The sequence below is a fragment of the Desmodus rotundus genome, chromosome 11 (genome assembly GCF_022682495.2).
Source record: "Desmodus rotundus isolate HL8 chromosome 11, HLdesRot8A.1, whole genome shotgun sequence".
NCBI classification, from domain to species: Eukaryota; Metazoa; Chordata; class Mammalia; order Chiroptera; family Phyllostomidae; genus Desmodus; species Desmodus rotundus.
Window position 1 is genome coordinate 55043711 of NC_071397.1, and position 14527 is coordinate 55058237.

The 14527-nt window shown below is 35.9% G+C and overlaps 1 protein-coding gene across 5 annotated transcripts in view; it reads right to left on the reverse strand.

Moving 5' to 3' along the window:
* ASCC3 (activating signal cointegrator 1 complex subunit 3) overlaps positions 1-14527 on the reverse strand; it is a 327691-nt gene that overhangs the window by 75639 nt on the left and 237525 nt on the right. For all 5 annotated transcript variants that reach the window (XM_024551762.3, XM_045188637.3, XM_053914249.2 and 2 more), the window contains 2 exons: positions 1361-1472; positions 1030-1164 (listed from right to left, as the gene is read on the reverse strand). In XM_024551762.3, coding sequence (XP_024407530.2) covers positions 1030-1164; positions 1361-1472 — 247 coding nt within the window. The remainder of the gene's footprint in view (positions 1-1029; positions 1165-1360; positions 1473-14527) is intronic.

Genomic DNA, 14527 nt, shown 5'->3' on the forward strand with positions numbered 1-14527 from the left:
AGGGGTAAGATAATATACAGTATTTGCTTGTGACATACTGTATTTTGCTGTGTATAATGAACATTTTTTTGCTCAAATTTTTGAGGGAAAAATAAGGATGCGCATTATACATGGTTGGCACTAATTTGTTACCAGTACATAAAATTTCCTGTACCCTGTAGTTCTTGTGTTTTTGATTATTTATTACATAAAATTTGTTATACCATAATATGTTCAAAATAAATGCTAAAATTCCTTTATAATACAAAAATATCTAAATATAAATAAATAAATAATTGAATTAAAAATTAAAATGAAAGATTTTTTCCCTGAAAGTTTGGGCCAAAAATGTGGCGCACAGTATACATGGGAGCGCATTATACATGGCAAAATATGGGTATATCCTGACTAATGTGTCAATAAAGTTATATGGTAAATTATTATACTTAAACTCAACAAAGACAAAAATAAATAAATAAGGCATATATAATATGCAGAAAGGAAGATGAAAAAGTTACTTCTAATAGTAACTTTAACTTCAGTTTTTTTGGAAGGGGGGAAGTGAGGAGTTAAACAGCTTCTCTGGTATTAATTCTAAGAGAACTTAATCATATGGATCCTTATGTAAAGCAACTTCAGTAACACCATGGATTCAAGAAGAATTACCCTAAAGAAGTAATAAGAAGGGCTTTCAATTATAATACAGAGAGATTATTATATTGACGCTAGGGTGATCACCTAGCTGCTGAGGATAGCCCAGTTTATACCTATTATCCTGACTTAAATATTAATAGGGCCCCATTCCATTCTCAGAAGATCCAAGTTTGGATGATAAATTACATGGCCACTTTATCCATGGGGAACTTGGTTCAGATATGTTGCTTTAGTGATCTTGTTTGACAGATGAAAGGACTTCATAAATAGTTTCTGCCAAATTTCAAGAGGAGCTGGATGGCAACAATTTAAGACTAAAATTAAGAGAAAGTATGGGATATATAAAATACAATCCCTTTATATTAAAAAAAAATGCAATAACAACACGAAACTCACACTTAGAATTGAAAGCAGTTCTTCGGTACTGCATTCAGGTTTCAAGCGCTCCTTGAACATTTTAACTGTTTGGTGCTTCAAATAATAATAAGAGGCAATTCGGCCATATGTCAGAGGTTCAATGCTCCGATTATCCTAGTTCAAATGAAAGATAAAGTGACATAAAGAAAAATTACAATAGAAGTGCATAAATTTATAAAATTAGTAATTCATACTGCAGTTGTTACTACAACAATTTTGTTAAACTTTTTGGTCATCACTAGAAGCAAAAGCCCTATTGTTAAAAAGCTAAGCAAACTTTTCAATCGAAATGTGTGTGACTGAGTCATACCTCTCCAATTTCAATACAATAGGAATGTTCCAATTCAACCAGAGACTTCTCAATCAGGTGAGACAGAAACTTGTTCACAGAGTCGTGGCTCACATCATTCAAATTGTAGTAGCTGGAAAATAAGCAAGGTTTCAAGATATCTTCTATTAAAACTAATGCTTCAGTTTCACATTGTTTTTTTCATATTAAAAAAACAATTACATTTACAGCAATTCAAAGAAATAAGGCAAATGTGAAACCATTCCATTTTACAGATCAATATACCTGTACTAAGGTTTGTTGCCACTGGTGAACAATGACAATACATTGAAAATATGTAAAATAAGCAGATAAAGTTCAGCACCACATTAAAAATATTCCAACTTTCCACGCTCTAATCAAGACATACAATGGCTGACTGGATAACAAAATGAAGACCCTTAAGTATGCTGTGTACTAGAGACTCACTTCAGATCAAAAGACAAACACAGACTGAAAGTAAAGGGATGAAAAAGGATATTTCATGAAAGTGGAAACAAAGCAAAACAATAAAGGTAGGGTGGCAATACTTATACTAGATAAAATAGACTTTAAAACAAAGGCTATATGTCTCTATAGGCTATATATGGGGGGCTATATGTTATACAGAGACATAGGCTATATGTGTCTATATAACAAGAGACAAACAAGGATCCAGCAACTTCAACTCTAGGTATTTATCCAAAGAAACCCAAAACACTAAATCAAAAAGACATATACATTTATATGTTCACTGCAGCATTATTTACAATAGCTAAGATATGGAAGCAACCTGAGTGTCCATCAATAGATGAGTGGATAAAGAAGAAGTGGTGTGTCAGAGAACCAAGATGGCGGCGTAGGTAGACACACTGCGCCTCCTCGCACAACCAGAACTGACAGAGAATCGAACAGCAAGGGGGACCAACACCAAGGAAATAGAAAATAAACATTCATCCAGACTGGTAGGAGGGGCGGAGACGGGCACCGGGGTGGAGAGGACTCGCGTGGCTGTGGCGGGACTGAGACTGGCGGAGTGTGGGACAAATGGCGCAGGCAGTCTGAGCACTAGCAGACCCTGCGGCCCCACATTCGCACAGATAAACCGAGAGGGCCGGACTCAGAGTGGCGGAGAACGGGGCAGGCTGAGCAGGGGGTAGCACCCTTCGACCCCACATTCGAACAGAGATAAACCGGGCGAACTGTGGGGAGAGAAGCAGACCGCGCAATCCAGGGCTCCAGCTCGGGGAAATAAAGCCTCAAACCTCTGATTGAAAGTGCCCGTGGGGGTTGGGGCAGCAGCAGGAGAGACTCCCAGCCTCACAGGAGAGGTTGTTGGAGAGACCCACAGGGGCCTAGAGTGCGCACAGGCCCACTTACTCGGGAACCAGCACCAGAGTGGCCCAGTTTGATTGTGGGTAGCGGAGTGAAAGATTGAAAGCCGGAGGAGAGTGAGGCGGGCGCCATTGCTCCCACTCGGCCCCGCCCCCACGTACAGCGTCACAGCGCAGTGACCAGCGTTACCCCACCCCGGTGAACACCTAAGGCTCCGCCCCTTAAAGTAACAGACGCGCCAAGACAGACAGACAAAAAAAAAAATGGCCCAAATGACAGAACACTTCAAAGCTCCTGAAAAAAAATACAACTAAGCGATGAAGAGATAGCCAACCTATCGGATGCACAGTTCAAAGCACTGGTTATCAATATGCTCACAGACTTGGTTGAATCTATTCGAAAAACAGATGAAAAAATGAAGCCTATGCTAAGAGAAACAAAGGAAAATGTACAGGGAACCAATAGTGATGAGAAGGAAATTGGGACTCAAATCAATGGTATGGACCAGAAGGAAGAAAGGAACATCCAACCAGAAAAGAATGAAGAAACAAGAACTTGGAAAAATGAGAGGCTTAGGAACCTCCCGGACGCCTTGAAACATTCCAACATCCGAATTATAGGGGTGCCAGAAGGAGAAGAGGAAGAACAAAAAATTGAAAACTTAATTGAACAAATAATGAAGGAGAACTTCCCTAATCTGGCAAAGGAAATAGACTTCCGGGAAGTCCAGGAAGCTCAGAGAGTCCCAAAGAAGCTGGACCCAAGGAGGAACACACCAAGGCACAACATAATTACATTACCCAAGATTAAACGCAAGGACCTACATCCAAGATTACTGTATCCAGCAAAGCTATCATTTAGAATGGAAGGGAAGATAAAGTGCTTCTCAGATAAGGTCAAGTTAAAGAAGCTCATCATCACCAAGCCCTTATTATATGAAATGTTAAAGGGAGTTACCTAAGAAAAAGAAGATCAAAAATAGGAACAGTAAAAATGACAGCAAACCCACAGTTATTAACGACCACACATAAAACAAAAACGAGAGCAAATTAGGCAAACAACTAGAACATGAGGGTTGCCAATAGGGGAGTGGGAGGGGGAGAGGGGGGGAAAGGTACAGAGAATAAGTAGCATAGATGATAGGTGGAAAATAGACAGGGGGAGGGTAAAAATAGTGTAGGAAATGTAGAAGCCAAAGAACTTATAAGTATGACCTATGGACATGAACTATAGGGGGGGAATGTGGGAGGGAGGGGGGTGGGCAGGATGGAGTGGAGTGGGGGGGGAAATGGGACAACTGTAATAGCATAATCAATAAATATATTAAAAAATAAAAAATAAATAAATAAATAAATAAATTAAAAAAAAAAAAAAGAAGAAGTGGTGCATGTATACAATGGAGTACGACTCAGGCATAAAAAAGGATGAAATCTTGCCATCTGCAACAACATGGAGGGACCTGGAGGGTATTGTGCTGAGTGAAGTCAGAGAGAGAGAGAAATGCCATATGATATCAGTTATATGTGGAATCTAAAAAATGAAAGAAATGAACGAGAACAGAGACTCATAGATATAGAGAACACTTTGACAGTTGCCAGATGGGAGGTGATTTGGGGAATGGCGAAAAAGGATTAAGAACTACAAATTGGTAGTTACAAAATAGTCACTGACATGTAGAATATAGCATAGGTAATAATAGCCAACAATATTGTAATGACTTTGTATAGTGTTAGACAGGTACTGCTTTATTGGCGTGGTAACTTCGCAATTACGTCAATGTCTAATCATGGGGTTGTACACCTGAAACTAATATATTATGTCAACTATAATTGAAAAATAAAAACTATTTAACCACCCCCCAAAACAGGAAAAAGTACTAACTTCCCAGCGTTAAAACTGGCCTTACTTCAGTTTAGACATTTACAGCAAACTAAACTTATGTACTAGATATATAAAAGGTGAGAAGCATATTATATATAAACATACAGCTCTCTCTTTTATATATAAGAACCCATCCTCACTAACTTAACAAAACCCCAAAAACTCCCCTGGCTGGTGTGGCTTAGTGGACTGAGCAGTGGCTTGAGAACCAAAGGGTCACCAGTTTGATTCCCAGTCAAAGCACATGCCTGGGTTGCAGGCTGGGTCCCCAGTGGGGGGCATGCTAGAGGCAACCACACATTGATGTTTTCCTCTCTTTCCCCTCCCCTTCCCCTCTCTCTGAGAATAAATAAATAAAATTTTTTTAAATTGAAAAAAACCCTTTTGATTTGGGTGGTAGATGAGTTCTTTTAGGAAAGGTAGTCAATTACTATTCTCCTAACACTTATAAATGTCATTCTAAAGACTAGAAGGGACATCATCAGGCTAACAATAAAGCAGTTTAACCAAATTCCTATACGACGAAACATAGGTTTTGTACAATTTCCAAGTAAAAAGCCTGAGAACATGCAATTCACCTGAAGGTTTCCGGCAAATTCCTAAGATCACTAGAACTCTGTGTTTGGGAAGAGATCCAAAAGGTGAGGGCCTGCTCCCACAGTCATGTCAGATCTCTAGTTCTTGCTGGGTGAACCCCCTCCCTTAGTCAGCACGAAGAGTTTATATGCCTGCCTCCATCCAAATCGAGGAACCGGAGTAGAAGTGGCCTCAGAGAAGAGACCTGTCACTGAAACCCCAGGACAAGGGTTCTGCATCTGTACTGGACTGGGAAGGGGATATTCAGAGCTTGAAGAAAGTGTGAATGATCTTAATTTGAGAGGCCTGAAGAAAACCACAATCTGTCAGTGTGGTAATTTTCCCCTTTCTTCAAAGGGAAATATTTTGGGTCAGTATACTATAAAAATTTATTTTCAAATATACAAAGCAGGTCCTAAATCATGGCCGAATACATTTTCATTTGAAAGAGAAGTTAGCATAAGTGGCCAGGTACAACCAAACATGAGAGTATCCACTGAGTAAGGGTGATTTACAGGCTATTTATTTGTAAAAATTACATAAATCATCATTTTTACATGCTGAGGATTTTGATTTTTATAATAAATTGGTAGTCAGTAAAAAATTATTGACTTTCCTGGAAAAGTTCTTGTCATAGATCAGAATTAAGCAATACTTATAAATGAACAAACAGAGAAGAATTGAAACCAGTGCGGATATGATCTTAAACAAAATGTACCTACTTTCATCCAACCAGGCATACACGAAAGTAAAAAACTTGCATCAGAAACCATTAGAAAATATTTCACCCAGAAAAGTGGTTAAGAAGTACTTAGTTAGAAGAATGTATTCTTCTTCAGAGGTGAAAATAAAAATTCTGTTCACCAAGGAGGCAGGCCCCCAAGGCCATCCCAAATTCCGGTTGGCCTTGAACACAGATGTGAACTGCACGGGCCCATTACACATGGGTTTTTTCAATAAATTCTGTAAATGTATTTTCCTTAAGATCTTCTTAACATTTTTTCCTTAGCTTACTTTATCGTAAGAATACAGTATGTTGTACATATAACAAAATATGTGTTAATTGACTGCTATGTTATAGGTTAGACTTCTGGTCGACAGTAGGCTATTAGTGAAGTATTTGGGGAGTCAAAAGTTATACACGGATTGTCAACTGCACAGGGGTCAGTGCCCCTAACCTCTATATTGTTTGAGTTGTATTTATATATTTTGTCTCACATTTTTTCCTCAACAAATGACATTTATCAGACAAACTTTCTGCACTATAAGTCCTTACTTTGGTTTCAGTTACCCATGGTCAACTGCAGTCCAAAATGTTAAATAGAAAATTCCAGAAATAAACAATTCAGAAGTTTTAAATTGTGCACCATTCTGAGTAGATGACGAAATCTTGCACCCACTAAGTCCCACTGGGGACGTGAACCATCCCTTCATCTACTCCATACACACCACCTGTATTATGTTAGTCACGTGATAGCCAAGTCGTCCCTGGATGGGCTGTCACAGCGCTGCAGTGCTGTGTTCAGGTAACTCTCCTTTTACTTAATGGTGGCCTCCAAGCACAGGACAGGGGTAATGATCCTGGTAGTTCATGTATGCCAAAGCTAAGCTACAAAGTGTTCCCTTTAAGTGAAAAGGTCAAAGTGCTTGACCTAATAAGCAGAGGGAAAAATCATATGCTGAGGTTGGGAAGATCTGTGATAAGAATAAATTTGTTTCCCTTGGAATTGTGAAGAAAAAAAATTGTGCTAGTTTTGCTATTGCACCTCTCAAACTGCAGGTTACGGCCATTGTACTCGATAAGTGCTTAGTTTAAGATAAAAAGGCACTAAATTTGTGGGGAGAAGACATGATCAGAAAATGAGTTCTAACTGAACGCAACGTGTTGTGCCAGGAGCATTGAGCCTGTACAGAGACTCCAGCAAGAAAACCCCTGAAACGAGTGACCACTTTCACATAATTTTTATTACAGTATATTGTCATAATTGTTGTTATTATTGTTGTTGTTAATCTCCTACTGTGCCTAATTTACAAATTAAACTTTATGTCCAGTTTCAGGCATCTGCTGGTGGGTCTTGAATGTATCCCCCATGGATAAAGGGGGTACTACTGGCTTGATAAGCCTACATTTTTGGCTTGATAAGCCTTTAACTTTTTCAACACTTTTTCCTAGGTATCTGCATAAATACATATCAACAATTAATAAAGTTATTTCTAAATTAAAAAGACTAGTGAAAATGTGTCCAGGACATTAAATAAATGTTATCATTTACAGAGTGTGAATGAAGCTATACAATTAAAGTTACAGAAGACCTTATGAAAATAATATTGCCATTAAAAATAGAAAGTTAAAAATGTTGTTTTTATCCATAAATTTATCATGCCAGTTAAAAACAAAAGAATCTCATAGATTTCACTACTGATTACCACGAGCCATTCCCTAATAAATATAATCAAGCCAACATTATCATTTTATGACTTAGTAAATAAATTTGGTACACTTACAAATAATACAGACAATATTTAAAACTGTTAATAATAAAAACTTTCCTTTAAAAATTATAGGTTCTTTTTTACATATATATTTGATTTACTGTTTTATGTATGTATAAGATATATTTTGATGGTCTAAGATCCCTTGTCATGTTTATTTAAGTCTACTAAAACATTTTCAGACTAATTTCTAGCTTTCATCCAGATAACATACAGTTAACATACAGGATAAACATTTCTTAAACATTAAAAATAAACTGCAAAAAAAAATCAAGTAAAATCATGTCTCTGAGATGATTATTATCTGATATTATCTGATGATTACAATAAAATGTTATCCATAATCTAACTTGCTAAAAATTAAAAACTTTTTGAGCAGAATAACTTAAAAAACTTCCATTGGTATTTCTTCTTAATATACAGTTCTTTTTGAATGCACTCACCAACATTCTTGTTGACTTGCACAAGAAAAAAATTGCAAAATTTAATTTAAGTGATTGAATTTACATAAAATTTATTCAATATCAACACTTTCATCCTTACAATATCTGGGGAAATCTAGAACTTAGAAATCCCTAAAATTCTTTACTTTGCAAATTCTGGCTTAAGTGATATGTTTTATTTATTTATTTATTTATTTATTTATTTACTTATTTATAAAAAGCAGCAACTTCTAAATATAGAGAATGCTAGTTAAAATATTATATTCAAGAATATAATAATAAAATCTCAATAATTGAAGTACTTGTCTCCTATGCATCCAATAAACACAAATACTCTAAAATGCACCTGTTTTTGTTAACGATGTAACTGTGCTGATTTATACCTAGTACTCTTTGTTAATATTTCAACAGAGATTCTAAGGATGCTTAAAGCATTTCAAATACTTATAAAAGTGAGATAGCACTACATCTTAAATAGACATAAAATTCACAAGACAATGTTAAATAATACAAGTAAATATAAAGTTATTTTTTTAGCTTAACAAAATATTTGAGAGATAATGTATTTTCACACTCACTTCCACCACGTGAACTTATCAGTCCTCGTGCAATTTCTAACCTTAATACTTACAAGCATTTAGCTTAAAACAGTACATATAATTTCAGTAATCACTTTATTAACTTGAAAAAGCATGCAACAGTTAAGTAAAAAGGTTTGTTTTCATGTTGTACTCTCCACAGTACAAAATTTATAATTTACTTGTTAGTTAAACAGAAATATTACACAACTGTTTAATTACTGATAAAGAATACAAAGTATTTTCACGCTCACTGCATTGAATCATCAAGTCATTATCTTCTATTTGCCATAAACAGACAGCCTACCTTTTTGTCAGCATGTTATTTCATTTATTTCACAGAGAAACCCAGTTTCACAATAATTGACTTGTCAGAAGCTCTAATTTATGAGGCTGAGCTCTGTAAGATTTCTCTATATTGGACTCAACCTGCACACAAGCAGGGTTGAATATTTACAATGCTGTTAACAGGTGCTGAGTTGTTTAATGATTCTAATAGCCAGAAGCATACTGAGAAAGCCAGCGGGATCACAATTACAGGCTGTTTGAACACAACAATTACTAGTCCCCTGAGAGGTGTGAAAGTCAAAGGCAGTTTGATCCTGACAGCATCTAGCACATGGGCTAGACAAGCTAACTTGTATTAGCAGTCCATTGGGAAAAAGTCGTAACAAACCTCTTCCTATCATAAAAATTTACAAAGTTCATTACATTTAAATAATCAAAAAGTAGAACAACTTAAAAAAACTATCTTTAAAAGATCTTATCAAAGGACAAACAAGAATATCACATATAAAACCTCGAGTTATCTTTTTCCAACTAAAAAGGATAAAATTTCACCAGTTGAGAATAAAAGAGATTTTACTGTAATGTAAAACATAGATAAAGTTACACCGAACAGTGTGGATTTAATGTGAATAGTGGCAGCCATTTCCTGTTTGGTTTATGTAAACCTGGCCAGAGATCTCGATGGGAAATTTTTCATCAGTATTGAAACGCTGCTGCTGTAACTGTCGGTACTGGGAGGTCATTTGTTACAGCACCACATTTCTTTATGTTCAGATTATGCAGCAGTAATAATGACAGAAATAATGAAAGTGCTTGTAGACACAGCTGAAACTACAACAACATTTTTTGTTCCAGAAATATTTAAAAGCTTTCTCCAGGGAAAACAGAGAGTAAAATTGAACATACAAATTGATTCCAGAACTCAATTTAGGATATATTATATTTCATGATGCACCAGTACATGTGTTTATAGATCTGAACAAATGAATGTATATATGTATGTCTCATGTATTTATACATAAATATGTATTTTTATACAGGGCTATATGCATATATGCCTATATTTGCATGTACATATCACACACATAAGAATATAAACAGACAATCTTTCAACATGACTGTAATTTAGTTAGTGTCTTGGATTTCAATTGCTTATTGCTTTATATGTTTTGATGCTATTTTTTAGTTATCTAAAAATATGTAAACTACTATAATTTTATAGTAATTGTGGTTGTTATACATATGAACCATTCTTTGTCCTTTTAAATCTTTTTATGCCTTGAATTTCATTTTGTCTAATTTTAATTCTTCAGCTATTGTTTTCTCTTTGTTATTCTTTATATTTTCTTTCAATCCTTAATTTTCAACTCTTCTATATGATTTTGACTTAATCTGTTGCCTATAAATTGTTTAGCTGGGTTTAGCAAAATGAATCTAGAGAATTCCTGTCTCTCAACAGGAAAGTAAATCATTTATAACACTTATGATGATAACTGACATGTCTTATGATATAAAAACACCCCGTCAGTCCTCTGCTCAAAACCCCTACAACAGTTCCCATTTCACCTAGGAAAAGGCGAAGTCCTTACCATGGCCTCTAAGGTCCCACATGACTTGCACTACCACTGACCCCCAATCTCTAATCTTATCTCTATTCTGCATCCCTCACTATCTACTTAGCCACACCTTCTCCTTGGTGAGATGCCTGCCTTAGAGCACCTCCTGTTCCTTTGGCTTAAAATCTTCCCTATATAGTTAGGTGGTCAACTTCCTCACTTCTTTCAAGTTTTCAAAAGTCAGTACCATCAAAACAAACAAAGAAACAAACAGTACAATATTGTTAACTACAGTCACCACGCAGTGTATTACATCTCAAGGTTTGTACCCTTTGACCAACATCTCCCACTTCCCCCTGTGGCGCCTTTAACTAGGCCCACTCCGATTCCCCTCACCTTCTCCCATCTCTGGCTCCTCCAATCTTCCTTACCTAGTTCTTTTTTTTTTTTTAAAGCACTTACTATATTCTAACACACTTTTAAATCCGCTGTCTTTGCTAAAAGAATATGAATGCCACGGAAGCAGAAATTATTGTTCTAACTTTATTAATACATCTTCAAAATGCCCGGAGTAGTGCCTAGCATAGAGCGGGTACTCACAAATGTTTACTGAATTAAAGAATATAGATTTGATTTTGAAATGCCTATATGTTATCATTTTAAGGAGACTTTTTAATTTTTCAGACTAGAAAGCACTACTTATATGGCTACTACCTTCCAACAGAGCCTAAATAATTATTAATCATAGGTTTTTGTTTTTTACAATTGAAGTATAATTGACATATAATATTGTATTAATTTTAGATGTATACCATAATGATTTGATATATGTATATACTGCAAAATGATTACCCAAAAGTAGTCTAGTTAACAACCGTCACCTCACATAGTTACAAATTACCCACCATCTCTGGCAACCACGTCTGTTCTCTATTATCTATGAGTTCATTTTATTTTTTTGTTAGAATCCACATAAAGTGAGGTCAGATTATAAGTCTTTCTTTGACTCATTTCAGTTAACATAATGCCCTCAAGGTCCATCTCCATGTTGCAATGGCAAGAATTCCTTTTTTATGGCTGAATAATACACACATATATTTATACACCCACACATCCCATATCTTCTTTATACATTCATCTGCTGATAGAGACACTTAGATTGTTTCCACTTCTTGGCTATTGTTACAATGAACATGGGAGGGGAGAGATATCTTTTTGAGATAGTGATTTCATCTGCTTTGGATAAATATCCAGAAGTAGAATTAATAGATCCTACAGCTCTATTTTTAATTTTCTGGCTGCACCAATTTACAATCCATAAGTGGTATGCAAGGGTTCCCTTTTCTCCATATCCTTTCCAACACTTTATTTTTTGTTTTATTGATAACAGCCATTGTAACAGGTAATGTCTCACTGTGCTTTGATTTGCATTTCCCTGATGATTACTGATGTCGAGCACCTTTCGTGTACCTGTCGGCCATATGTGTCTTCGTTGGAAAATTGTCTATTCAGATTCTCAGACCATTTTTAAATAGCATTTTTCTTTTCCTTATTGAGTTCTTTTTTATAGTTTGGGTATTAACCTCTTATCAAATATATAATTTGCAAATAATTTGTCCCATTTGATAGGTTGCCTCTTCATTTTGTTGACGGTTTTCTATGTGTGCAGTCTTTTAGGTTGATATAGTCTCACTTGTTTATTTTTGCTTTTGTTGACTTTATTTTGGTGTCAAATCCAAAAACTCATCACCTTACCCCCTTACTAAGTTTTCTTCTCGGAGTTTTATGGTTTCAGGTCTTACATTCAAGTCTTTAATCCATTTTGAGTTGATTTTTCTGTACAGTATAAGCTAATGGTCCCGTTTCATTCTTTTGCATGTGGCTATCTGGTTTTCCCAAAACCATTTATTGAAGAGACTATCCTTTCACCATTGGATATTCTTGGCTCCTTTGTCGTAAATTAATTGACCGTATATGTGTGGGTTTATTTCTAGGCTCTCTTCTGTTCTATTGATCCATGTATCTGTTTTCATGCTAATACCATATTGTTTGCATTACTGTAGCTTTGTAATATAGTTTGAAATCAGGAAGTGTGATGGCTCCAGCTTTGTTCTTTCTCAAGATTGCTTTGGCTACTTGGGGTCTTTTCTGGTTCCATACAAATTTAGGGACTACTTATTCTATTTCTGTGAAAAATACCATTGTAGCTCTTTAAAAAAAATGTTATTGCTGTACCTATTCTGGAATGATTAACTCACATGGCAACAGCAGAGGCATAAGTTTCTACTTCAGAATACTAATGAAAGTCTTAGGCTTAACCTAGCCAGGTATTTCAAAATATGTATAGGTGGCTACTATAGGATCTGGCACACTACTTGAATGAACCACCATCTCCTGAAAGTAACTGAAGCATATTTATCAATTTATGACCAGGCTTTTTAAGACTGTTAAAGCTTGGTTGGGTATAAGGGCTTCCGAGGGCCCTCCATGCAGGGAGACAAGTGACAGCAAAAGTGCAAAAGTGAGAGGAAATTTACTGGGTGTGGGTTAATGTCTCCTCTATTCTATACTAACACCTTGGCCCGTGGTAGTGCAGGACAAATACTCAACTCTCATTTGGAGCAGTGAGACAGCAGAAAAAGCAGCTGCCACAACTAAGTGACCTACGCTAATGCATCAAGATGATGTATCCTTCTGACTCCCAGTCCCAGAATTTCATCCTGGCGAAGATGGCCATCGATCGGTAAAGAAGGTGAGGCAATGTGAACTAAGGAAAACTCCTTATTTACATGGGCTACACCCATATTAGCAGGAGACCCCTAAATTGTCAATACCCAAGTTCTTTGGCTCAGAGGTGCAATACAGTTTTTAAGTGATACCCTCAAGATTTCATCTTTGTACACTATGCCAGCCTCTCTAAGCTTCTTGTTCTGCCCCTAATTATTACTGTTTATTATAGGTGCATGTAGATATTTTTGCCATAATATTATTAAATAGAAGGCAGTCTGTAACCAGAGCCCAGGGCGAGATGCCTACTCCAGATCCCTCTCAATGGGATCCTTATTCCCATTGATGTCTCCAACTGTGCTCTTGGCTCAATCTCACTCTCACGGTTGAAAAAATGTAAACACTGGTCACTCTCATACTCATTTCTGAATTTAAAGATGATGTTTTCTATGTTTACTAACTAAACCTTATCTAGTTCCCCCCTTTAATACAATACATTTAATTTCTGATCAGTACTATCTGACAGTTTGCAAATTAGGCTAGATTGGGGTTAGACAAAAAGCAGGTCAAGCAGATGGAGACCTAAGGAAACAAGAAGAAAATTTAAAAGTAGCTTTGAGGTTGGAAGTCAAGGTAAAGAGATGCAGAGTAATAATATTAACAAAAGTAAGAAAATAAGATTAGAGGAGAATTTTGATATATGATCAATTCAATTTAGCAGATTCTAGAGAGTAGAATAGAGCAACATAGTTTGGGATCCAATACATACTGATATTTTAAATATAGAAGGGATCTGTAGGAAAAAACTTGTTAATATTATGCACTGAGAAGATCACAATATTACATCATAGTATTCTTGTAAAAAAAGGGAAAACTTGAAAGCAGGGATGAGGACACTTAAGATGAACCCAAATTAAAGGCCATTCTATTATGCAAAATAACTGGCCACTATTTATTTTTCTACAGTGTCAAGATTAAAACAAAGAAAGACTGATGGTGTAGACTAGAGTGAATTAAGAAGACAGAAAAACTAAATCAATGCAGGATACTAAACTGGAGCCTAGACAGAAAAGGGACATTAGTGGGACAACTGATGAAGTTGCAGTAGATTAGCTAGATTAGAAAATAGAAAAGCCTATAGATTAGTTAGAAGTACTGTAGAAATGTTAATCTCCTGGTTTAGATAATTGTACCATGGTCACATAAGATGTTAACACTTGAGGAAGCTGGGTAAAGGTATACAGTGCATCTTCGCAGTATTTTTGTAGTTTTTAAAATTCTCAAATTGTTTCA